The following is a 26,556-nucleotide window of genomic DNA, read 5'->3' as shown; positions in this document are numbered from 1 at the left end:
TTCCTACAAAATGTCAAGTCACGTCATGTCAAAGTGTCACCATCACTTAGAGCATCTTTATAATGACTGTTGTTAGATGGCCAACAAATGTGACAAATGAGACAAGTCAATAAATCAATTCATTCTCACAATATTCACTAATTATACACCCAATTGATAAAATTGGTAAAATTAGTACTGTTCCCTACTACTTACGAAATTAAAAAAAGGAAGAAATTGTTATTGCTTTGCTGCTTGTCAGACAGAAGTTGAGAGCAACATTTGTCACAATTTAACACTGAATTTTTGGCAAGTAAAAAAAAATAAAAAACACAAGAAACCCCACAATCCTATATGATATCAAACAGCCAACAACAGCTGCCGAAATAAAGCTGGATATACTTTGATACCAAACCAATTTTATTCATTTCTCAAAAAAAACATTGTTCAAACATCTCATCATACAAAACTGTGAGCTGTACTGTGGACTGCAGAACACAGACGGCTTCATGTAGAAGGCATCTGCGTCTCAATGAGATGAAGCAGGTCAGTGATTTCCATCCTGAGGTCAGTGTAGCACGGTCATATAGAGCATTAATACTGCAATGTCAGAGCAGTGGAAAATGGAGCTTTATGGAAAAACTATATAAACACTCACACTGCACCTGCATCTTCAACACTTCACTCAACTGAGAACATAAACCTTTGTGGGATTAACGTCATGATTTCCCAAACTGATTAAAAGCAGAACATATAACAGCAGCAAATGCTTTCATGGGGGATTGTTGAAAAATAAATGATTTGCACAGTTTTGCAAGTAAAAGTAAGAGAAATGATCAAAGCACTGTGGGAAGTTAACATGTAACATTCGAGCTGATATTAACAAGCATATCTCCATTTATTTCAGTTTGACACAGTAACTGAAAAACTAAGTAACATAAAAGCTATTTAGCCTTCAAGGTCCTCTAGCTACAAAGGTGCATACAGCTTTGGTGCATAGTACTAGTGACACAAACTGGTTGTCACATGAGAAAAAAAATCCAGTAAGAACATCTGTTAATTGAGGCTCTGAACCGCAGGTTAAGAGAACATAAGAAGTCTACATTTGATCTTTATGTCAAAGTTTAAAGTGATCAAAGCTGCTATCTTTAAGTTTTTAGAGTAATATTAGTCCAAACTCTTCCAACCACAGTCTAGTTCTTCAGAGCCATGTAGAGCTGACAGCCTGCCCCTGTCTGGACAGACTGCGCTGGTGTGTGGCTAAAAGAAAAGGCAACGCTTTTCTTTAATAACTTAAATCTTGTCAATGGCTGATTACTGCAAATATGGCGAGAGGAAGGGAAACACCTAACAATTATTTTCTTTCATCTGATGATTACTTCTCTGATTGGTCGATTACCGGTAATTGTTTTGTCTCTATGATGAAAAAAAAAAAAGCAAAAAAAAGGAAGATGGCATTTTTGCTTAAAAAATGGTTAAAAGGTATAATCAATTATCAAAACAGTTGCAAATGAATTTTCTGTTTATCAGTGCTTGACACCTCTCTCTGCAATCAAGGACATGTTTTTCTGCGGAAAAGCTAAAGGTTTCTCGAGCCAGTCGATGCTTCTGGTGGTTCATGTGTCGTTAACAGACGATTTCATACATCTAACAAGGAGGAAGACAGGCTGCACTGTTACCTGAGCTAGTTACCTGTTGAGACGTCTGACATCTCAAACACAGTCGGTGAAACTGTAGAGAGGTGCTAAGATTTCTGCAACAATGTTCAGGACAAAACACTGCTATCAAGTCAGCAACTGAGAAGGAACAATGCAAAACTTTGGGAAACACCATAAACATCTGGAGTGAATCAGCCTTTGATACATACAATTGCACCTCTAGAAGAAACTCCTAGAGCCCTGAGAAAACTATGAAGCCAAAAGCTGGGCAGAGACTGAGCTATACTGTAATTTCACCTGTACATCAGACAGGAACTCACCAGTCCAAAACCTAAGACCATCACCTTAATATATGAATCAGGCATCAGCAATGACATCACTGATCCTGATTAGATAGTTTCTTTGTAAGTGTCATAAAATTCAGTGTATCCAATACCAGTTACATCATTCAGACATGCTGAGGCACCAACTTGTAGTTTTTAGTGCTACAGCAAACGTGGGCCTCATGTTACCTTAGATCAAAATAATTCCGATGCTGTGAGGTAAACAGATTTTTAATTCAGGATCTCTGGTATCAAATCAGTGTTTGGTATCTGCCGATACCCTGAGCTGAGGTATGATGAGAGAGGAACGGATCAATGCTTCCCATGTAGTGGAGGAAACAAAAGGCATGTGGGTTATTTCCCATCAGTGCAAGGAGATGAGGGACCGACCCTCTGAAACGAGGCACAGAATGTGGCTTTGTATTAGTATCTTCAGTGGCTGAGTGACTGGGGCTTAAAATAAGGAAGTAACAAAAAAAACAAAACATACATTTGTAGTGTGGACAAACACCATTCGCAGTGAAACCATTTGCCAGAAGCCCAACACAATCAGCAAAGTGTCAGGGGTCCAGCTTTCAATGCGGAAAACATCAGCAGCTAAAGGGGGGGGGGGGTCTAAATCTTCTGGTTGTGTTGTGACAGTTCCTTTGTGTTCATGATACATACTATGATCCGCGGTGTCTTTCAAGACCTTCACTTCAGGTCTAAGCTGATAGCACAGGTCGGACTTCAAAAAAGAACAGATTAAAGCTCTGACTCAAAGTGTTTCGTCTGACAACATGCACATCAGCCCAAGTCCAGAACACTGGAGAAGTCGTCAGAAGATCTAACTTGGTATTTAGAAGTATATGCTCATTACAATAACCTTCCAATGTGATGTTTTTGGGTTACATCCTCCGTCACACCTCTGAGTGTCAGTAAATCCCAGTCACATTGTCCAGAATAGGCAATTGTAATTAATTCTTTTTTTTTTTTTTTTTTTTTTAAAAAAAAAGCAGATTGTTCTTTTATTTGAATTCCCCGTGATATCCTGTTTGTGTGAAGTTATCCATTCCCTCCAAAATGATTGACTTTCCAAAAAGGCTGTTCAGAGGACAGGCATATCCAGGGGCGCTTGGTTCTGATCAACAGAGAAGAGGTCAGTGATGCCCTCATCCTCAGCCAGGCTCAGGAGGTAGTCCTCCCCATCAAGAGAGACAGCCAGCGGTGGAGTGAGACCAACAAAGCTCTGTTGGTCTTCAGAGGGGGGTTGGAGGGAGATGGGCAAGGGGGAGACGGGGGTGACAGTAACTGGTGATGAATGTTGTCTCGGATCGAACAGCGGTTTGGAGATAGTATTGATTCCAGAAGTATTGTTAGCGTCGTCTGGAAAGATAATGGGAGTGTGGATAAGGAGACATGGGTTGGGGAGTGTGGGTAAGGATACATAGGGTGGGGAGTGTGGGTTAGGAGACAAGGGGTGGGGAGTGTGGGTTAGGAGACAAGGGTGGGGAGTGTGGGTTAGGGGACATGGGGTGGGGAGTGTAGGTAAGGAGACATGGGGTGGGGAGTGTAGGTAAGGAGACATGGGGTGGGGAGGAAAGATGAGCAATGATGATTTAAAAACCCAAAGCAAAACTGAGCCAGCAATCTAAGAGTGGGGTTAGAACTGAGTACATTATCTTATCATCTTCCTGTACGAGTAAAAGCGCATGATTATTGCCTCCTTCTCTGAGGCAATGTAATACTCCTTTGCTTTAGCAACCTGTCTCAAATAGACCATGGGACCTTTAAGTGTAGGACTCACCTTTGATGGACACCTGGATGACGGACGAGAAAGGCGAGAGGGGGACGGAGTCTTTCCCATTGGTGGACAAGTTAAAGTGGCCATCACTGGCCACAGAGGCATCTCCAGCTTCCATAGGGATGGGGTCATCAGAGCAGATGAACACCTCAATGGGTCCCTGGGTGCTGCTGAGGTGGACCTGCAGGCTCTAAACAGCCGGCAGGTAAACAGTGATTTTCTTAAATGGTCTCTGAACTGTAGAAACTTGTCAAGAGCAGTTTCTTGAGAGGCTGCTATGTAAAGGAACGTACCTCCTCTGGATGTGGGACCTCCAGTTTTGTCTCTGCTGGGGCTTTGATCACAATCACAGTCTGTTCTCTCAGACTGGGGATCCTCTGAACATCCTCATATGTCAAATAGGCATATGTTATCAACCAAGTCAAGGAGGATAATCACCCTGGAGTTTTATGCACAGACGGGGATGTACTCAAACATTCCCTCCAGTCTGTCTTTAACGTGCTGTCTACAGTAGAAATAACAAAACAGGATCATATGTAACAAAATAAGAGTGTACAAAAAGAAAATAGACCTGATTCATTTATCACTATTCACCACACACCAGCTCTTTGCATTGCGTAGAATGAAGCTGGAATGCTCAGAGGAAATGGGGCGCCTTGTAGAGACAAAATCATTAGTCAATTGACTGATTAGTCAATCAACAGAAAAACAGTCTGCAGCTGTTTTGATAATCAATTAATCGTTTCAATTTTTTTTCAAGCAAAAGTGGTGAAAAAAGCCAAACATTCTCTTTTTCAAGCTTCTGAAATGAGAGAATCAGATCATGTGCCACTGCACTAAATATTCAGATGTTTTAGATGCCAGATGGCTTATGATGGTCATTTATTCTCTATTTTATGTCATTTTAAAGACTCGTGATTATCAGTTAATCTTCTATTAATCAAAACAGATGAGGGTTTGTATTTATGCTCGTCAGATGTGCGTATTTGATACACTGTATAAGAGAAATGTGTCTGTTTTGTCAACTGGAAGAATGATGGACATGTAAAAATCTCTAGAAACACCTGCCTGGTGATGGACGTCTTTCTTTTCCAACAATGTTTAGGTTTTTTTTTAGTAAATACTGAATCAAATTGCGCATATTTTATTATTATCTTTTTTTTTTTTTTTTTTTTTTTTTTTAAGTATTTGTTACTGACATCTAGCAGTTTTTCTTTCTTGTACTGTCCACTTTACTGCTGTGACAGTCTCCCCAGTGTGGGACTAATAAAAGGACTTAATCTTATCTTCTACTATCCAAAAACCAAGTTCTTCACTTCCAACGACAAAGAGAAAATGAACACACACAAAAAAGGATATCTCTGACTGTGATGGTCCTCACATATCTGGTGAATCTGCCGTATACAGATTTGGATCAACTCGTCCAGCTTCCTCTCCTCCTCGATGAGAACACTCAGCTCGGGACCTTTTTTTAGAGTCACTTTACCACCTCTGTGCACAAACAGTCAAGCAGCGACACAGGATTAACACCACAACAAACATCAAGGTGAAATTTGACTATATATACTGAATCATTCTAAACAATACATATTAACCAAGATAGAACAGTCACAATGTGTGTGTATGCACTGAGTGACAAGCTCCTTTTCAAAATACACACACTACCTACTTCATTCACTCATACTTACAACCATTCAATGTTGTTTTTAGACTTCTTTTTGATCAGGTGGATCCCTTCAAGCACGTTGGTGACATCATAGACACGCCTCTTTGGGGCATTGAGCGCGTGCGCGACTAAGTTTAGGTCCAACACCCCATTTGAAGAGCGGTTCACCAGCTCTGCAAACCTCCGCGTCAGGAAACCCAGCGAGGTTTCGTAGCGCGCCTTCTCGAGTGCAAAAGAGTGTGACATGGGACTTTGTGCTGGACCTGGAAGTAAAGATAGGGATTGAGAATTTTATTAATTCCAGATTATTTCTTTTCACGATTATTTAGTGATTCCTGAAGCCGCTCTAATATGTGATATGGTGATGTGTGCATTTAGACTACTTATCTTTAAATATTTAACATTCTTGTCTTGCCACTGAGCAACAGAGGAAGTGGGAGTGTGGGTAGCATGCACCACCTTATGCTATAATACAATATAAACATAACCAAATTGGTTTCAAAGTTTCAACGCCATATTAGTTTAGACATCGTTTGTCATCATAAATTCCATAATTTCACTTTCAAGTGGATAGTCTAAATGTGAAGTTTGTGCGTAGTTTAGTTCCGTTCTATAGACTTTAGGAGACGTTATGAAAATGAACAGCAGAACCACGATTCAGCAGCGCATCAAAGAGGCCAATGATTCTCTTGTAGTACTGCTCCCAAAGGAGTGAGAAAGAAACAGAAATGTCTGGAGAAACTGGAGGTCATGTGATGAACAAAGTCAGGTGCTCCCCAAAAGAAAACGAAGCAAAAGCACTCTGGAAAACATACAGACAGCAAGCACTTAAAAAACCAACACTGAAAGTGGTGCTGGGTAGTGGTGCACATAAAGAACCAAGCGAACTTTGAACTGCTGGATTCAATGCTAGAACACACATCAGCTCACTGAGCTAATAAACCAATATGTGTTGAGAATATGCAGCAAACACCACTTATGCCATTGGTTTTCAATACTAACCTGAATTCATGTCATTATGAATTATGCCATTTATTTGCTAAATGTGAACTGTTATTATTGTTTAGGTCATGGTTTGACAGTAAAAACTGCATAAGGAAATGCTGGTTTATGACAAGTTCTACCACTTCTCTTGACTAACACTGATCTGCTGAAAATCCCAAATACAAGTCATTTCAGCACAAAGTCTTACTCTTTTCTACTGTGGGGGACAGGGAGGCCACTGACTTATTGGCTTTGGTGGTCCTGCCACCATCCTGAAGGTCCTGGGGGTCACTGACTTCCTGCTCCAGCCTTCTCTTTGCATGCGAAAGAAACTGCACATTTTGTCAGAAAGCTGTAAAACTTTTGTTTGCAATTATCTAACTGAGTCCTATAGCTCACTGAAAGCAATTTTAAGTAAACATAACTCCATTGTATTGACGTGCGACTTGCTTTGCATTTAATTAAAGACTGTATCTTTACGTGAAGTCACTATTAAGTTTGACATTACCTGGGGGTTGGGACAGAAGCTAGCTTCCCTCACCAATGTGTTTAGCTAGTTGGAGCAACATCTCCCCATCCCCCTCCCACGCTGACCCAAAGCCTACACAGTAGTTTGCTTCTTGCAGTAATGAACACATCACAACCGACAGTCATCACCTTACCTGTGTATTCCCACATATATAAAGGTAAAACTTAATTGTCAAAGTGCGCTGTGCACTCGTAGACCAAAGTGCGATAAAGTATGTCCCGACAAGGCGCGGTGTGATGCCTCAGCCAAAGATAAAACACACGCAAAGTTACCGGAAGTACACAGACGTAACCGATGCTAAACAAACCCACCTTCAAGATAAAAGTATGTCAATAACTGGGACACAATTCTACACATATCATAAACAAACACAGTAGTATGCATTGAGCTACAGTGGCCAGTGCTACAATGTTTAATTAAACATTGATACAGACTTTTCTCTGGCCAGATGGCGACAGGCTTACACCTATCACCACTGCTCAGCTTTTGGTTTTATTTTACGGGGCACATTGCTTTTTTCACTGACCCAAAATGTAGACATTTTCCCCAAACAAACACATTATGTCCGACATCACTTGTTGTGCTTACTTTATTTTAATTATTAATTGGAGTAGTAATATTTCAAATGTAAATGTCACGTGTGTGTGTGTGTGTGTGTGTGTGTAGCCAACTCCAAGTGTTTTCTAACTTTCTAGAGGATTAAACTATGACGGCTGGTTAAGCAAAAACAGTGGCTCACTGTACTTTAAACTACCTTTATTCTGAAAACGTTTTTAGAGTTTCCGGTACTTTGGCGGGTAACCTCACGTCCCTGAAGCAGCAGCTGACTGCAGTTGTTTTTGGAGTGAGGTGCTAATGTTACTGGACCCCGGCGTGTTTGGCTAATTTGACAAACTAAACAGAGATACCCACTACCAAGCATTCAACAAAAAAAAAATGAAAACATCTGGAGGGACAGGCACGGCGAAGTGTAAGATGAGTGCGCCCAGATGTGTTGTGAAGCCAGTTACTGGGCACCACGGATGGCGTTATGTGTAAATAAACTTTTATATTAACCCAATGTTAGCTAATTACAGACAGCCTAGCCTTGAGCTAGCGGCCACCTGGCATATCGCCCTTCCACGTCCTTTCTAAGCTTTTAGGTTGTCACGTTAAACACAAATTTTAATTGTTATTTGTTGGTCATACCTTGGCTCCTCTGCGCTGACACTTCTGCCATGACCCGGTCGGTGAGGGTCCGGGCCAATGGGACCCGGTGCGGGTCGGTGTGGTCGAGCAACTCTCGGAACATCCCGCGTTATTATCAACACCGAGAAAAAGCATTTTCTCATCTCATCGCGTTGGCTTGACTATTACTCTGCCAATTTATCGTTTTTACCGCTTGCACAATATCTACCAATCCGTATCCATCTCATCTCTACATGACTATGCGATCTCCACTAATAACGCACACATACATAATTAATTAACAGAGAAGCGCAACTGTCACAGATAAAGAAGATGTGCTACGAGCTGTAGCAGATTCCCCGGGACAGTTTTAAACAGATTTGCATGTAAACTACTATTGGTCATCACTCCACGCAGAACCGTGTACGTCTGAAACAGCTATAGCCGACCAATGGCCGTAGAGCTCTGAAGCAAAGTATTATTCTACTAACAGTAGAATAAGTTATTATGGTACCTCATTTGCTGTATTTCTGTATTTAAAACATTTTCCGTGATGCAATTATATATTATATCATATATATAATTATAAATACAAGGCAACAGCGGTTGATAGATACCCTACCTGTCAGTATAAACTTTATATTGTTTAAACACAAATGAAAAACCAAAAACGTGAAAAAAAAACATCTGGTTTAAGGTCTTTCTGCCATGGATACTCATGTATCACCATACATCAGTTTCATATAATGCACATACTAATTGTCATGATGAGAAGAAATAGTTTATGTCACATTAGTGGAACTGTGTCAGGCTGTGTAGAAGTTAAAACATTCAATTAAAAAAAAACTGCTTCCCAATTTCCCACTTATATTTTTAACACAACTGTATAACACATCCTTAAGAAAGACTTGTTCCTAAATCTGTTGTAAACTGGTAAATGTATGGCATAGGAAAGTTACATGCCTTGGTGATGCATTTCACACCTTAAATCTGAATCACATTTGCAAAACACAATATTTCAAATACATTTTTCGATTGATGTTTCATACAGAAATATCATGCCGTCTTTTCCCAGTCATAAAGATGAAACAGCGGCTTCCACCCTTTAAAACACTGTCACAGATCATCATAAGTGACAAGCTTTACATTTAACAAGTGTACCAGACAGAAAGGATCGCCACATGTGAGTCGCACAACCACATGAATGTACTTGACATTTACAAGCAAACAAAAAGTAGGTTCAGTCGTCATCATCAAATTTGATCTTCTTCCCTTGGAAGGCCAAGATTTGTCCTTGCTGCTCCTTTCTTTTCTTACTAGCCTCCCAGGACGGATGCAATGCCTGCTGTGGTGCCTGATGGGAAAAGACACCTCCACCCACGTGAGCCTTTTGCCTTGTAACATCACCTCTGCCTCGTCCCCTCCCCCTGCCTTCAGGGCAGGCCTTGCTGTACTTTGAACCTGAATTTATTTCTGTTCCTGTAAGCTGCTTTTGGAACTTGGATTGTTTACTAAAATCTTTATTTAAACCACTGTCACCCCTTGGTTTCATTTGGTCCCTAAATTTATCCCCACCTCTCCCTCTGCCTGCACCTCCACCTCTACTCTGCTTAGACCCAGAGAGAGAAGAACAGAAAACAGACTGAAGCGAAGTCGCTTTAGACTTCAGCCTGGACTCGAGCTCATCAAGTTCACTCTGGACCTTGTCTGAAGTTTTTGCCTTATCTGCAGAGTCCCCTTTCACTTCATGCCCCTTCTCGACCTTTTTCTCCCCTTCTATGCTTTTTGGCTTCTTCTTCTTGAATTTGCTCACTTTTCCTACAAAGAAGTCGTCATCGCTCTCCTCCGACTGGGAGGACTGCTTGTGGAAGCGTTCCTCTGTGCTGTCATCAAAGTACTCTTTCTCTTCCTCATCTGATGACTCTAAATCACTTTCCTCCTCATCTTCCTTTTTCTGAAGCACAGCAGGCGTGGGTTTCTTTCCTGTCGCTTTACTTTGAGGGTCAGTTTTCACAATGTCCTTTACTTCATTACTTTTGATGGTTTCTGGTGTGACACTCTTAGACTCCGGGATGTCTTTCTTTTGAACATCAGCAGTGTCAGCTGAATGAGCTGCCTTCCCCATGTCCCTTTCAGGTTTAGCAACAGTTGCATCTTTAGAGTCTTTAAGGATACCATCTCCTTCCTTGTTGTCTGACTTTTCCTTTCGCTGCCCTGTCATGTCCTCTTTCTCTTTCTCACTCTTTCTTTCTTCCCTTTTGTCTTCTGACTGTGGGTGGCTGTGAGTTTTATTTGCCACCTTTTCCTTCCCTCCCTGCTTTCCACCCTTCATCCTCTCCTCTTTGAAGGCTGTCACAGCAGCTTTGATGTTCTCAATCTTCTTGTTAAACTGAGGGTGGCTGGCGATTCGTGCTACGGCCCGGTCAGAAATAGTAGACTTAGGATTTTTACACACTTGTTCAAAGTTGAGATTCTTCTGTAAGGCTCTCTTGGTCACCTGATAATAGGAAAATCAATTATCCAATTAGACATTTCAACAAATGTTTGTATTTTAAAAATAGCAAGTGATTTTTTTCATAATTTAAATTAGCCCTGAAGATGTTGAGGAATAATAGAGTCCAAAATTCATGGATATTCAAAAGTACTTATGAAACCTACCACGTCTGGTGAGAGCGCCTTCATAGCATGGATCTCCTCCAGCAGCCTGGCAGCTCTCCTCTGATTCCTCTCAATATCCATCTCTTTCCCCTTCTTCTTCTTCAGGGCACCAATTTGTCGTGTCAGCTTCCTGATGATCAAAGCTCTCACCCTCTTCACCTCCTTCCTCATCTTCACCACCTCATTGTTGAGGTTCAGGACATCAGCCTGCTTTTTGTCTTTGGGTTGAGCAGGCAATGGAGTATTTTTCTCTGTTTTATCTGCGGCCTCCTCTTCCTTTTCTTTGTCATCTCTACCATCCTTCTCTTCATCATCTTTCTTCCCGTCTTCTTCATCTTCATCATCATCATCATCACCATCATCTCTGTCTCCTTCTTCATTTTCTGGTACTTCTTCTTCTTCTACCTCCTCTTCCTCGATCTCTCCCTCCACCCTCCCTTTTTCCTCAGCAGATGGCAGTTTCTCCATCTTGTCCTTGGTATGTATCACCTGTTTCAACATAAACCCATTTCACTTCAGTAACAGTTCTCATGTGCTCTCATAAGCAACAAACACAGTATACAATTTTTAAGAAAAAAAATACACACATAGACACACCCAAGTGAAAACAATATCACACGTTTTACATGACTCAGACTGCAAATTATATATATTGTATATAAACGTGTATGTGTATTTTTGTCTTTCATTAATTCTCACATAAATACATTTGCATTAAACCACAGACGACTTTATCGAAATTATATGTAATTTATAATGTGATGTCACAGGTGAAGAAACTCCAGAGAAAATACTTTCTACCGAGGGACCAAAAATATGGTTAAGCATCTGACCAAGGCTGCCAAAACAAACGTGGTTGAGTAAGCATGGAGACGTTTTACCACGTAACGTTACGTGTAAATAGGTTTATTTTACGTACAATTTGCGTTAACAGTACAAACTTTAGCCCACAAAATAAAATAATATACCTGTAACCCACTATTTTCACACTTACCGTTCAGAAGGAAACACTGAAACTTTAAAATTGAGAGAAATGTCTGAGCTCGTCGGGAGCCGCCATGTTTCTTACGCCACCGACGACGTCGTGACGTCAGACGACGGTGAGAGGACGCAGCACGTCGTGAAAAGGGGAGGGCCTTCCGCGGTCTGTTTTTATTTATTTCTTTGTTTCATGTGCATAAAACAACAACAATGGTGGATAATTGAAGAAGTGTGAACATTAGGATGAGCGAATGACATTTCCAGTTACAGTTACCAGACCGATATCACAAGTGAATCAACAGGGGGAGGATGAAGCGGCGCAATGCGGACTGCAGCAAACTCCGACGGCCGTTAAAACGGAACCGAATCACCGAGGGTATATATAGCAGGTACAAAAAGGGGCTGGAGGGACGTTATTGTATAACAATGGCGCCTCTCTGCATATGTCAAGACAGGGACGCCAGCCGCTGTTACGTTCATATTTTAGCATGCCGTGGTTTTGTGCTCCGTGTGCCGCTAAATGAACATGCACGCATATCGACAAAATTATAGGCCTAACGTTACTTGTGTGATTTGTTCCGAGCTGGGTAGTTAAATTCACATTCTGGCTGAATTCAGTGGGAAGGTGGCAGTGAGGCTCTGTGGGCATCCAGTGTGACTCGTAACACATCCCGCTCTTTGTAAATGATTTCGGCTAAAGGGAAGAAATCAATCAGCTTGGACTTGTGTGGGGAAATTATGTTCTAGCTTGAGATGACAACAGCAATGTCAGGGGCGCTCGTTTCGAGGTCCGGGGTGATGCCGACGGCGGGGCTCTCACCTGTGCTTTGTCTGGCAGAGGTCTCAATCTTAACATGCCAGGAAAACAATAGCCGCCAAATTAGACAGGTCAGACCGGACCAAGTGAAGCGCACATTTTATCTGAGGAGACTGGATATGAAAATAGCCTGCCTTTTCTCACAGATTGACTGATGGCATGCCAGAAAAAGAAAACCAGCTGTGCTATAAGTAACATGTCTAGACAGGACACTATACATACACTCTCAACCTCTCTTTAAGCCCCTCTCACTTATCTGGATGTCTCTCAGAAGCATTACCTTTTACTGTTTCTTTGATAACAGAAACATGTTTTTTATCTTTCTCGAAACCTTGTATGAACTTGAGGTAACATTGAAAGTCACAATGTGGTTCTTATAAACACTAGACTGTTGTCTAAACCCGATGTCTTGATACCATCTAAATCCTCAGTAAGCTGTGTCCTCTCTGTCTCCTTCACATGTCTCTCTTTCACATTTTTCTCCATATTTTCGTCTCTGTCTTCTCCTGCAGTACGTTCCTGTACCTGAAGTTCCTCGTAGTGTGGGTGTTAGTTCTGCTGGCCGACTTTGTGCTGGAGTTCAGGTTTGAGTACCTGTGGCCATTCTGGCTTTTCATTCGAAGTGTCTACGACTCCTTCAGATATCAGGGACTGGTAAGAGCTTATATATATATGTATATATGACCCTGACCCCCTCCCTTTCCACCAAACATTAATTTTCTTGTGATTACTCAGGCTGGAGGCGGTCTGGAGCACATTTGGACTAATAAACAACAAAGGTTAAATACTATGCCTCTTCAGTCTGCACAGTAAAACAGAAATTCACTTCATTCCTGTACAAGAATGCAGCAAAGAAATGCTCATATGAAATATGGGACACAGGTAGCAAAGTCAAACGTGGATGATAATGGCGTTGGTGGGTGGATAACAGCAAGCAAGACTATCAAGTGTGTTTTACATTACACATGCTAAAAATAAGGGTTTTTATGTGTATGCACATGCTTTTATATTTGTCCACGTGTATGGCCCTTCTCCTTGCACTAATTAAATAGATATAGTACTTAGTACTTACACCAAGGTCTCCTCCTCCACCGAAGCTCTAGTGATGTCTCTCACTTGTAAATTGCTTTGAATAAAAGTGTCTGTTAAATGAGTAAATGTAAAATGTAAATATAAATGTTTTCCACTCTGATACTAAACTTAGTTATGATGGATATTTAGGTGAATATGGATATTTAATTGTCTGTCTCTTTCCTCTTACACTTAGGCGTTCTCTGTCTTCTTTGTATGTGTGGCGTTTACATCAGACATCATCTGCCTCCTTTTCATCCCCGTCCAATGGCTGTTTTTCGCTGCCAGCACCTACGTATGGGTCCAGTATGTCTGGCACACAGGTTAGTCCAAGTTTTCTGTGGACTCTTTTTTATCTCTGCCAGCCAAACGGCCACTTTCACCCCAAAGACCCAAAGACAAGAAATTCATAGCTGCCAAGTTTCTTCAGCGAGACCTGAAAGAGCTGATTTTTTTTCATTTTTTTCTCCTTTCATGCAGAGAGAGGAGTCTGTCTACCCACTGTATCTCTGTGGATCTTGTTTGTGTACATCGAAGCTGCCATACGGTTCAAAGATCTGAAGAACTTTCATGTAGACCTGTGTCGACCGTTTGCTGCTCACTGGTAAATGTCATAGCCTTTTGTCTGTTTTTTCACCAATGCCCATGAGAAATAGAAAAAGATACATGGTAATATTTTTATACATTTATTTTCCAAACATAAAAGAATATCTTTGTTAGAAGCTGACACGTGTTTCTCTTCACCTCCCAGTATCGGCTATCCAGTGGTGACTCTGGGCTTTGGCTTTAAGAGCTACGTTAGCTACAAGATGCGACTGAGGAAACAGAAGGAAGTGCAAAAGGAGAATGAATTCTACATGCAGCTTCTACAGCAGGCTTTACCGCCAGAGCAACAGATGCTGCAGAGACAAGAGAGGGAGGCAGAGGAGGGTGAGACACACACACAACACTTATTACTATTCTTATAGCAGTACACTACAAATATTCTGCAGACGGAAGAAGCAGTAATGACTAGAGATGGTCTACCTAAAGAGGAGGACACTCATGGACCAGGATTTACTGGGTCAATTAACCAACTGAGTGGACACATTTATCCAGAGCAACACAACCTGCTTTGTCAACATTTTCATGTCTGACATTGTGTATCATTTGTTTTTCTATGTAAAATGTATTATAGTTATGTTTTCCAAAGTAATCAGTCATTTTCAGGGTGTTTTCGCTCCTGCAGTTTAGTTGATTGGGTCCAAACCAAAGGAAAAAATCTGCCTTTTTATGTTCACATGTGCTGTTTACAATTGAATCACAAGCTGTAAACCAGAAGTCATATGGACTGACACGGAACTTTTGATTAGACAGTTTTGGGAACTGTCATCCTGTGTCATCAGAGCCACATGTGGAAATCAAACTGCAGTGACTTGTAGCAAGTCATGCTGCACTTTCCCATTAATGTGTTCATTTATCTTCTCAGGGCTTCACAAAGAGCTTACAATGATTAGGAGAATTATTAGTTTAGCCTGCAAAGAGGCCTCACTTGTCATAAAGAGTAACAAATGGGTAGAAACGACAAAAGAGGCCTTTAAAAAGGAATATTTTGGGGTTGCTGTTGCTGTGTAGCTGCTGCTTTTTATTGCAGAACTGATAACATTAGGGCTTCAACTAATGATTATTTTCTCAATTGTTTAGTCTATAAAATGTTACAAAAATAGTGAAACACTGCCATTCACCATTTCCAAGAAGCAATGGGGTTATCTTCCATTTGTTATTTTGTACAGTCCAAAATCTAAAAACTTTCTTTTTACTTCCTGTTATACACAGTATAACAAAGACACCAGTAAACCATTAGAAAATGTTTGGCATTTTTGCTTGAAACATGTCATGATTAATCGGTTATCAATATAGTTGGCAATTAATTTTCTCTCAATCATTTAATCAATTAAACAACAAATCATTGCAGCTGTAGATAAAATACACAAATTAGGACACAATCTCAACTGGTTTGATTTAACTCCTTTCCACTTTCTGATATACTGGGGAGAAGCCCTGCACTCATGTGGTGGTGCTCATACATGTAACTATGGTTACTAGATGATATTGTCTAAACATATACACAGTTCACAGTCAGTTGCATGTAAAGGTAGTTTAGTGTTGCTCAAATCATATAAAGAAACCTGTGGTTGGCCTGCTTTGTTTTCACTCCACAAAGAAACAGCTTAGTTCACTAAAAGCAAGATCTGCCATTTCCTGCTGTCTCAGTCCAGTTGTTTAGCTTTAGTTTGACCAACAGCTTCCACATAAGCCTTAAATGAACAGAATCAGACAGGTAAAGATACCAGTGTTCATTTAGGCTAACAGGTGTCAGAGTACCCTGGAATGAGTTTTAGCGTGTACTTTGTAGTTACTAGAGAGTAGGAAGGTATTCCCGTATCAGCCTGCTGTCATCAGGCTGTTCTTCTGTTCGGCTACAGTCAGGTTGAGTCTGTGTTTATGGTCAAATATGTTTCCACTTGGCTGTGGAATTTAGTTCATTCTGTCCAGTGTGTTTTTGTACATTCACTAATGCTACCTGTGCTCGCTCTCTTCCAGCTGCTTTAGCTAAAGGGATCTCAGAGGTAGAGCCTTCAGTAATATCCCAGAACGGAGCACCGCCTGGAAAGAAAAGCACCTCTGTCTCGTTACCAGAACTGGAGTACCGGGAAAAAGGGAAGGACAGTGCTACAAAAGAGCGCGAGGGAAAAAAACAAAACACAATTGGAATCAATAACAACAGTATTATACATGCACTGGACTCCAAACTACAGGAGACAGAGTATATTGAGAACTACGTCGGGGCAAAGAGACTGAACAACGACCTGGCAGGAGAAAACACACATGCCGACACCAACACACACTCTACTTCAAAAGAGGAAATGGGGGGTGCGGGGAAGAACTATAAAAACGCCAGCGGAGGGGGGGGCAGCATTTCCAATTCATCTCCACGGAATCACAGTTCTGCAAACGGCAGCGTGCCGCCGGGTTCCTCGACCGGTAAGAATGAGAAGAAGCAGAAGGGGGCAGGGAAGGGTCAGAAGGACCCGGTGGAGAACTGCATTCCAAACAATCAGCTGGGCAAACCAGACGCTCTAGTACGGTAAGACTCACACTGTTGTACTGTTAACACCCATCCTCACTGCTCCCATCTCCTCTGCACCCACCCTCACTGTACCCACCCTCACTGTACCTACCCTCACTGTACCCACACTCACTGCACCCACACTCACTGCACCCACCCTCACTGTACCCACCCTCACCGCACCCACCCTCACCGCACCCACCCTCACCGTACCCACCCTCACCGCACCCACCCTCACCGCACCCACCCTCACCGCACCCACCCTCACCGCACCCACCCTCACCGCACCCACCCTCACCGCACCCACCCTCACTGTACCCACACTCACCGTACCCACCCTCACCGCACCCAACCTCACTGCTCCCATCTCCTCTGCACCCACCCTCACTGCACCCACCCTCACTGCACCCATCCTCTCTGTACCCACCCTCACTGCGCCCACACTCACCGTACATCATGTTGTTGGTGGATGGAGTTGAGTTGTTGATACCATTCACAGCCATCCAACAACAGTTTCATTGTGCTTTTAGTTTGTTTTGCAGAATTGACTCTTTATTGAAGGAAACTAGTCGATACAGTTTTGCCAACTCTTGCAGTCACAGAAATGCAGAATACTCGTTTCTGTGTGGGCCAGTTGGAGGAGACATGTTTGCCTCTGTTGCTGTGGTTTCCTGTGGCTTCCAGTAGATGTTTTCATGGCCCTCTCTTCTTCTTGCCTTAAAGGCTGGAGCAAGATGTGAAGCGACTGAAGGCAGATCTTCAGGCCAACAGGCAGCTGGAGTCAGAGCTGCGGAGTCAGCTTTCCTCTCTGAGCAGCCAGGACCGCAGCCTTCGCTCTGAACTGGGCCAGCTCCGCCAGGACAACGAGCTGCTACAGAACAAGTGGGTGGATGTACAGTCTGCTCACTGAGTATACTTACCTAAACTATAACTATAACTTTTCTTTGCTGCCTTTTCTTTGAGATCCTGGTGCAGCTTATGAAAAGACTGGACATATTTCTTTAAAAATACCAAATATATAAGGACCAAGTAGGTTGAGGAAGCTACAGTAGCTGGGTAGTGAAGGGCCATGTGATGGTCTGTGCTGTAGGATAGAGCAGTCATCTCCAAGGTCAGGTCCTCCTATAATCAAGGTGCTGTGTTATTAACAAACTGAAAGCCCAATGCTGTGTATAGAATTAAACAGCAAACAATCTGAAATGAAATTTAAGAATTATCCACATAATCAGACGTGTATTAATATTTATTACTTACAAAAAATGTGCATAAATGATGCTTTGCAGACAGGTATGTTTCCAGTCTCATTCAGAGCAAAGCACTTGACCATCAAATCCGTTGTTTTGTGAGCGGCTTCCTGTTTTAGTTTATTCATTCTGGAGAAACGATAGATGCCTGAAAAACCTGTTCTGAGTTGTGTTTACAAGCAATGGAGGGAACTTTTCTCAGACCACTATAACAAGCTTTTTTTCATTTTGTTGCTTGAATAAATGTCTTTTATGTCCTGAAGAGCACCACAGACTCTTCAGTTTGTGTGAATCTTGAAGATTTCACTCCAGGTTGATTTGGCAACACCTGTCATTACTGGTGGTAACAAGAAACGTGGTTTTATACTGCAGGTCACAGAGGTCTGGAGGCAGCTAAACAAACTATTGTTATTTTGATAAACTGGTCAGGTATTAATTAGCCCTTTTCCATCAGTCTGTGAGCAAACTGGATCTGATTTTATGCTGCACACGTAATGAGTCATGAACTCTGGCATTATAAATGTATTGAAGTGGAACAGGTGGAGTTTTTTATTTTACACTTGTCTTGTCTTTTTATCCCTTCTCTGTTTTTCCTTTGTACACCATGGACAATAGTTCAGATAAAAGTTATTGAGGAAGTGCTGTAGTGATTTACATTTGCATTTACATACAGCTGGGGAATTCATAAGCAACATATTCAAAAAATTTAAACAGTAACAACAGAACAAGACTAAGAGTCTACAGCCATCTTAGCGTCACAGTGTTAACATGCTGATGTGAAGCTGGTGTTACCGCGTTCACCATCTTATTGTTGGTGTTAGAATGCTAACAACAAGCACTAAAAAAATAAAGCTGCAGCAAAAACAAAGTTTTGACGAACTGAAATTTTGATCTAGTTCTAGATGAAAGATCAAGCATCACCAAAGTGATCAGAATTCATCCAAGGAGGGACATGGTTGTATGTCCAAAATGTTGTTTAGATATTAAAAAATCTGTACTGTACTGTACCAACACAAAGTCAGTGGGCTAACATGGATGTCTGTACCAGGTTTTGTGCCAATCTATCCAGTAGATGTTGAGATATTTCACAGGAAGTGGAAACTTTGACCAGCTGGTGGCAGTAGAGGAAAGTTTTGGGTCTCACCAATGTAGAAAGACGGCAACAACCAGGCATGAAGGGTCAAAAAGTGTTGTCTAAATAATCTCCCATTTTCATTTTATAATCCAAAATGCTTGATTATTTTCCTCCTCACACTTTAGGCTCCACAGTGCCGTCCAGGCCAAGCAGAAGGACAAGCAGACCATCTCGCAGCTGGAGAAGAGGCTAAAGGCTGAGCAGGATGCTCGGACCCTGGCTGAGAAACAGCTGGCCGAGGAGAGGAAGAGGAAGAAGATGGAGGAGGCTACTGCTGCCAGAGCTGTAGCATTAGCAGCTGCCACGAGGTACTAATTAGAGGACTATTAGGAAGTTTACGTCCGAACCAAGATTAGGAGCCTCTGTTCTCTCTCTCTGTTGACTCTTGGACCTTTTTGTCCTTTTCACTATTAGATTTCTGTTTTTCTCTTCTGTTGAACAGAGTGGAGTCCACTGACTCTCTCCGTGTTCGTATCAGAGAGCTGGAGACAGAGTGTAAGAAGCTCAGCATGGACATGAAACTTAAGGAGGAGCAGATTAGGGATCTGGAGGGCAAGTGTCAGGTAAGTCTGAATATCACAACAGTTTTTTTATTAACATAATGCTTTATCTTGGCAAAACTGTACTTACAAGGTCAGTAAAGAGATTGGAAACGATGGAAACCAGAAATGATCTAAGTGCTGTGAATGTAATAAAATGTTGTCACATACAGGAGCTGAGGAAGTATAAAGAGAATGAGAAGGACACAGAGGTGTTGATGTCAGCACTGTCAGCCATGCAGGAGAAGACCCAGCACCTGGAGAACAGCCTCAGCGCCGAGACCAGGATCAAACTGGACCTCTTCTCTGCACTGGGGGACGCCAAGAGGCAGCTGGAGATAGCACAAGGTAGACGCTGACTGTAGGGATGCACTGATGTGCTCACGTCACTTTCAAGATGTCTTCGTTCTCTATATTAGATAAGCATTTTAGATGCTACAGAATCTGTGTTTGGTTCAAAACCCTAGACTGGAGGTCTAAACGTAGCCGAACTCAACAGTGTGTAAAAGTCTTGGTTGCACAAAAATGACCACAGGGTTGTTAAAGAAGAATATGCTAGTGATTTGCATCCCACATTCTTGAATGATCACAATAGCAGGGTCTCCCTTACCCTGATTTATTTGTGGCTGCCCAGCACAATATCAACATTAACCATTAACCACCACATATTGATTTTCTATTTTTTTGCTACTTCAAATGGGCAGAATCTTATTTCACTGCGGAGCTAAGTGCAGCACGTTGACATGCTCAGCCCCTCCTTGTCCTGCTCTCCCTCACAAACACATTGACAACGGACCCGTCTGCAGAGAGCCCCTCCTCTCTGTTCACACTCTGAATCAAAACACCATCATGCCCTCTGAAGCTGAATGTTTGCTCCTTCAGTCCACATGAATATTGAAGAATATTTTCAAAGACTCAGAAAGGGAGGAGGCACAGAGGCAGTTTCCAGAGGTATTAGCATAACAGAGCACCCAGACACTTAAGAAAACACACGTGGGAAAGCTGAACAGCCCGACATAGTGTGATTCGCTGTCCAATTAATTTGTTAAGAATATTTCCAGGCTTCATACAGTGATACTGAGGCAGCTGAGGCAGCCAAAGAGGGTCAGGAAGGGAGAGCTGTAACTACTGGAGAGAGGTGTAGGAGAGGAGGACGGCAGCCACCATGCTGCTGTGGGAGAGCCAGAGGCAACAGGTGAGAGTGACAGCTAACGCAGAGATAGATCTGTATATATTTCGGTTAGCATCAACCTTTAATACGTACATAGTTATTAGAGAATGAAATGTGAAATTCTGAACAGTGAACCAAGTAGCAGTGACTAAAACCACAACAAACCATCGCCACATTTGAAACCTAATCCCTCTGGGTAATGATCTCTGACCTTGTGCTGTAACCTAATCCCTAATCATATTTACTGTGTTTCTACCTCTGAAAATAGAATCAGTAAAACACAGCCATTGCCACTGCACCACAAAGCCCCAACTACAGCACATTTTCTAACCATTTGGTATCGTTCCTGCAACGTCATACAATGTTTTTTTTAATCTATTTATGCAACGTTTTGGCTGCTCTCTGTGCCACAGCCCCATGGGATCAAAGGATTGCAGTTCACTACATTTACCTACCGCATGCAGAATTTTTTCAATATGATCGCGTCTGTTTGTTTGGTCTATATAAAACTACACAAATGCAGTGAAAATATGAAATGTTAATCATAGCAACTTCAGGTGATTTCCCCCAACTAATGTTTTTAGAAAGAAATGACTCATTCATAAGAAGCATAGAAGCTTATAAGTGTATTTTCAGACTACTGTTTGGTCATGTTAAAACAAACTTGTGTCCAGGTCAGAAAATAAAACACCCTTTTTTTGGAATATTGTAAAACTTCAGTATTAATTATGCATTTTCTCATTTTAATCATATTCTTTCTCACATCTCCCAGAGTCCCCTTCACATATTTAGATGATAAGGTGTAACACAAATGTCAAATGTGCTTAAAGGTACATTATGCAGGGTTTGTTGGTTGCTGTTTGTAAACACCATTCAAAGTTGGCCCCTCCTCTACAGCTCAACATGGAAGAGAGATCAGCAGGGTTCGAGTAAGCTAGACAGTAGCAATTACAAAGCAGTGAATCAGAGAAATGGGATATTGTTTCATAGTGGTTATGTTCTTAAGCACAAATTAACGCACCCACACCTTCACAAAATCCCACAGGAAAGTGCCGCGCCGCCGGATTTAGTGTGAATGCAGCCGAAGTTCAGCCCCACCCCTGGTCAAACAGACACACAGACCTGAAGAGAAGAGAGATGGAGACATTGACATAATCTGGTTGCTGTGTATTTATAGTGTCCCACCCTCACACCCCACTGCCCAAAGGTTGCAGCCCAGAAACATCCTGAACACAGCAAAATTAGTAGAATTAAGAAACAACAGGCAGAGGGCAGGATCTCTGCAGATAAATACACGGCGCACACTGTAGGGATTACTCTTGCGCGAGTCATATTACCTGTTTATTCAGCTCAAAATGCATTGCACTTCTTTTTTTTTTAAATCTTATCAGAGACGCCAACCATTATCAAGTCATTTCAGTCATTTTTCAAGAAAAATTGTGAACTGCCAAATATTCTCTGATTCCATTTGGATTTTTAGTTGAACAAAACAAGACATTTGAAGACGTCACATGAAGCCCTGCAGAGTTGTGATTGGCATTTTTAAAGTTGAATATGACTAATCGATTCATTGACTAATCAAAAAAGTTATCATCAGATGAACTGACAATGAAAATAATGGTGAGTTGCAGTGTGGTGTGTGTAGGGTTTTGCTTATAATGTAATTATAAGCCGCAGGTGTTAGTAATAACATTAACAGTGGCTCTGTCCTCGTCATCACAGTGAGCTGTGATGCACAACACCAGGACCCTGAAACTAACTGAAGCAGCCACAGTAGAGTTCAGGCAGCATTATTAATTCAGTTAATTAACTTCAGAATCAGAATCAGAATCGGTTTTATTGCCAAGTATGTGTCCACATACAAGGAATTTGTGCTGGTGATTGGTGCAATTGGGGATCAGGGGGATCAGTGACAGTGGGACTTTTCCAGCTGTGACATTACAAACAGGTTTCAGTGAAAAGACATATTATCTGTATAATGCTGAGTGAAAGTAGTTTCACCTGGCAGACATTTTAACTTGTCACAGCAGGAAACGTGCAGGTGAAACTAATCTCCCTAACGAGGGCTCAGCTTTATTGGGTGTCTCATGACAGTTAGTTGTTGCTAACGTCATGAATTACACCTGTGTATTCTCTGCTATGGCATGTCAAACATCTGCCGTGGAAAAGCTCTATTATGGGAGAGCATTGTAGCATTCAGTTAAAATGAATACTACACTGTTCTCATTGGCTTAAAGAGTGACGCACCACAGAGACAAATTGGACTTGTGAAGGACTTCGTGTGTCAATGTTAATCTGAGGGTGAATGACACAGAAAACAAGAGATATATATATAAATATGTACGTGTGTGTGTGTGTGTGTGTGTGTGTGTGTGTGTGTGTGTGTGTGTGCGTGTGTGTGCCTTTAACATTTCTGGGTGTAGTAGCCCATTGCAGGCAATACTGCAATTTCCTGATTTGGATTTTTGTCTTTATGTGATGAAGTACTTTGATTTGAAAGGGTGTTAATGAACAATTCATCAATTAATTTTTTTATTGCATTTCTATTTTGTATTTTCTGGTAACCATGATAAATATCCATGTTGTGATGGAGGATTGCATGCATGTGGCCCTCCCTTGTGCCAGCGTGAAGTCAGGTGTCTTGTCTTATCTCCTTATCCGACTCCACAGGAAAGTTTTAAGTGAGAGTCAGCTGCAGAACAGCACCTCGACAGCTGTCAAGGATTCAGTTTGAAAGGACATTTCAGAACCAATGTCCCATTGCTCCGCTCCTAACTGTGTGATAATAACATCAGTTTCCTCTGTCTCATCCAGGCCAGATCCACCACAGAGAGCAGGAGATTGCCGAGCTGAAGCAGAAGATAGCAGAGGTGATGGCGGTGATGCCGAGTCTGTCCTACTCGTCGGATGGCAGCAACCTCAGCCCCGTCACCCCACACTACTCCTCCAAGTTTATGGACAATAGTCCCTCCTCCCTGGACCCCAACGCCTCAGTCTACCAGCCCCTCAAAAAGTGACTCTGACATCCACACTGTTTGTCAGACAGAACTTTTTTCCTCTTTCTTTATTTCAGTCAAGCTCTCAGTCCCGGGTTGTTTGTTTTTTTTTTTTTTTAACTTTACCAGCCCCTGACAGTTTTTGCACTCAGACACTCACAGACACACACACACACACACACACAGACACAGACACACACACACACACACACACACACACTCACACAATGCACACAACTCCTCCATACATACATGTACTTGGTCCTTCTTTTGGTTCTGTTATTAGAACTATTATTTTGAAGGGGTTGTGTACAGTAGGAATTTTTGTTGTTGCTGTTGAGTTTTGGGATTTAGCTATTAGACAGCGTGATCTGTTTGAAGGGGGAGAAAGGAACACACAGTTTGTTGGCCAAATGTCTTTTTAAGAGCCATGATGCATCTCTTCATGTCAGTCTTCTTTTAGTGTACAGTATAAATCCCTGCCACAGCCATATTTTCTTCCATCGTTAACTGACACCCAGACTTTTAATTTTCAGAAAACAATTGGCTTTCATGATGGTTTATATTGAGACAGAATATTTTTTTTTTTGTTGTTCAGATGTGAATTTTAAACTCACCTGTAAAGTAAAGCCCCTGTGAGAGATACATGAATGTAAAACTATTCATGTTTTGATATCACCATTAACTTAAATCAGTGATGGTTTGTTTTGTAATGTTTCAGTTCAGTTACGATGATGTACATTTCTTCAAAAATAGTGACATTGAACAGGTAAACGTTTGCTGTGTTCCTCAGATATTCCATTACAATTAATTCCCTTAATGCTGGAATAATGGATTCTCCAGGATTATCAGTAAGTGGATGAAGCAGATGTAGTTTTGTCCTTTAAAAAAAATGCTACTGATAGATCTGACCTGGCACTGCCAAAAATGTTACATTAATCTTCACCTGTTTGCTGCAGACACCTTTCCCCTCCCTCTGGACCAAATTAGAACCTGTTAGGCCATATTATTCACTGGATTTAATGATGTCGAGGTAACCAGTCGTTACCATTATTTGCAGATTTTACAGTGCCTTGCAGTTTCTCTTTTTCAGATGCAGAAACCACATACTTTGCAATCCTGGGATCTAAAAACATCAACCTTCAAAACCGTCTTTTTCTCTCTGACTCTCTCTCTCTCTCTCTCTCTCTCTCTGGCTGCGACTTGCCTGGTTTTCATTTGTTTGAGACAAAGATTTCAATTCAGTATTCAAAGATTAAAACAAACAAACAACAACAAACATTTCGCAGCTAATTGACCTCAATGTTGCAGACTTAAAGGGAAGACATAACTCTGGACATGACGCAGTACATGTCATTTCGTAGTGACTCAGTCTTGGTATGCCAGACACCAACCAAACTGATTGTCTATTATCATGCCCTAGAGTTGGCATTTAGTTGTTTACAGCAATGTACATTAACTTACTGAGGAATGTTTTCTTTTGTTGTTTCATTTCAGTTCTGAAGTGCCAAGTGTCGATGTTGGGTTTCCATCCATACTTTGATCGATGTAGCTAGCATAATGTTTGCAGAAGAGTGCTGTTATTTCTTTTTTTTTTTTGTCATTAGAACATATTCGGATGGTGTTGTGTTTACAAGGTTCTGGGCTGATCATGACGACGCAGTAAGTGGTCAGTTGAACTGATTGTGTTATTCACACATTTATTTATTTGTTACAGACTTTTTATTGACTGGCACATCCTTGATATTTCCCATCATATTGAGTTGATTTCCTATCTTTTCTACCAGGAAGGATTCAGTGAATGTGTTGTGTTGGGAAAAGGTTACCCCTGAACCATTTGACCATGTTGTGCTGTCATGTTGCCTACCTGGGGAAAAAAAAAAAGTATTTCTTGTGGATCGCTCTGGCGTTGTGAATTCAGTTCTCAAGTTGCTTTTAGAAGTTTGTGTAGAAGGAAGAGAAGGTTTTAAAAAAAGTGCTTTGTTTTATCTTTTCATTGTTCCACCATGTTTATTTTCTTTACTCAAAGTGATGGTGGCTGTGTCTCACTTTTCACTTTGACCATCACTATTAAAGAAAGTCTTGCTGGTGGCAATGCAAGCTGTTCCATTTGTGAGTGTGTTATGATCTTGATGTCAAGTTTTTTACTTTTTCTGGTTCGATCAAGAGGCCAAACTTTTTACCCAGAATTCATCACAAGATGTTGACTGTGTGGTACATGGCATCTGGGATTACGAAACAAAGAAACATATTCTAATTGACATCTACTAGATGTGCTACACTGAGATGTTAAATTCTAACAATTCACAAAAGGTATTTAGTTTGTTATGCAAACAAACCTTTCCATTTTGAATACCAGATTTTTCTCAAATCTCAACTCTTTCTTATTAAAAAAAAAAACAAGAACAAGATCCATTCTTTGCCTCTGGGTTTGGAAATACTGTAGCCACAGAGCTGCTTTGCCATATAGGTTTTGTGTGTGTGGCAATGGACTGATATAGATGATAGGTCAGTATTTTCAGCTCAGTTCCAGGAAGATAACGCATTACAAGTCCTGTTTACAAAAAGGTATGATATCTGAAACTTCAAGAGAGAAAATACAAACGTATATAAATGCAAATTAAAATCAAAAAATACTTTTTATTTAGTTAATGATGATGCTTTCATGGCAAACTCCACCTATACAGTCATGTTGCATTTATGTGTAATGAAATATTGGAATTTTGAAATAAGTGCCCACAAAAAG

At 41.3% G+C, this 26,556-nt stretch overlaps 3 protein-coding genes across 8 annotated transcripts; 1 reads left to right on the top strand and 2 right to left on the bottom strand.

Annotated features, from left to right (window-relative positions):
• Positions 1-378: 378 nt before the first annotated feature.
• e2f3 (E2F transcription factor 3) lies at positions 379-8,503 on the bottom strand. 4 transcript variants are annotated; one of them, XM_071500788.1, is made up of 7 exons: positions 7,056-7,204; positions 6,602-6,725; positions 5,432-5,672; positions 5,103-5,234; positions 4,037-4,151; positions 3,747-3,933; positions 379-3,325 (listed from the first exon to the last, which is right to left on the bottom strand). In XM_071500788.1, the coding sequence occupies exons 3-7, from the start codon at positions 5,653-5,655 to the stop codon at positions 3,048-3,050; spliced, it is 936 nt and encodes a 311-aa protein (XP_071356889.1). In that variant the 5' UTR covers positions 5,656-5,672; positions 6,602-6,725; positions 7,056-7,204; the 3' UTR covers positions 379-3,047. The 4 variants fall into 4 exon arrangements, with proteins under 4 accessions (XP_071356889.1, XP_071356890.1, XP_071356886.1 ...); XM_071500789.1 differs by lacking the exons at positions 6,602-6,725; positions 7,056-7,204 and adding an exon at positions 8,111-8,503 and having other exon boundaries at positions 379-579; XM_071500785.1 differs by lacking the exons at positions 6,602-6,725; positions 7,056-7,204 and adding an exon at positions 8,111-8,495.
• A 262-nt stretch (positions 8,504-8,765) lies between these two features.
• On the bottom strand, positions 8,766-11,882 carry srfbp1 (serum response factor binding protein 1). Its single transcript, XM_071500784.1, has 3 exons — positions 11,742-11,882; positions 10,748-11,236; positions 8,766-10,586 (listed from the first exon to the last, which is right to left on the bottom strand). Exons 2-3 carry the CDS (start codon positions 11,213-11,215, stop codon positions 9,330-9,332), a joined length of 1,725 nt encoding a protein of 574 aa, XP_071356885.1. The 5' UTR covers positions 11,216-11,236; positions 11,742-11,882; the 3' UTR covers positions 8,766-9,329.
• Positions 11,883-11,896: 14 nt separating this feature from the next.
• maco1a (macoilin 1a) lies at positions 11,897-25,915 on the top strand. Of its 3 annotated transcripts, none has more exons than XR_011693950.1 (12): positions 11,897-12,117; positions 13,058-13,199; positions 13,813-13,939; positions 14,097-14,220; positions 14,368-14,546; positions 16,200-16,743; positions 17,449-17,607; positions 19,230-19,412; positions 19,547-19,667; positions 19,817-19,991; positions 20,705-20,838; positions 23,629-23,765. XR_011693950.1 is itself a non-coding variant. In XM_071500782.1 (12 exons), exons 1-12 carry the CDS (start codon positions 12,038-12,040, stop codon positions 23,777-23,779), a joined length of 2,130 nt encoding a protein of 709 aa, XP_071356883.1. In that variant the 5' UTR covers positions 11,897-12,037; the 3' UTR covers positions 23,780-25,915. The 3 variants fall into 3 exon arrangements, 2 of the variants coding, with proteins under 2 accessions (XP_071356883.1, XP_071356884.1); XM_071500782.1 differs by having other exon boundaries at positions 20,694-20,838; positions 23,629-25,915; XM_071500783.1 differs by lacking the exon at positions 20,705-20,838 and having other exon boundaries at positions 23,629-25,915.
• The last annotated feature ends 641 nt before the right edge of the window (positions 25,916-26,556 follow it).

This window comes from Trachinotus anak, unplaced genomic scaffold, assembly GCF_046630095.1.
Source record: "Trachinotus anak isolate AG129_WGS33_773 ecotype Australia unplaced genomic scaffold, CSIRO_AGI_Tana_v1 ptg000016l, whole genome shotgun sequence".
Lineage (NCBI taxonomy): Eukaryota > Metazoa > Chordata > Actinopteri > Carangiformes > Carangidae > Trachinotus > Trachinotus anak.
The sequence above is the reverse complement of the archived record's forward strand: the minus strand, read 5'-3'. Positions and strand labels throughout refer to the sequence as shown.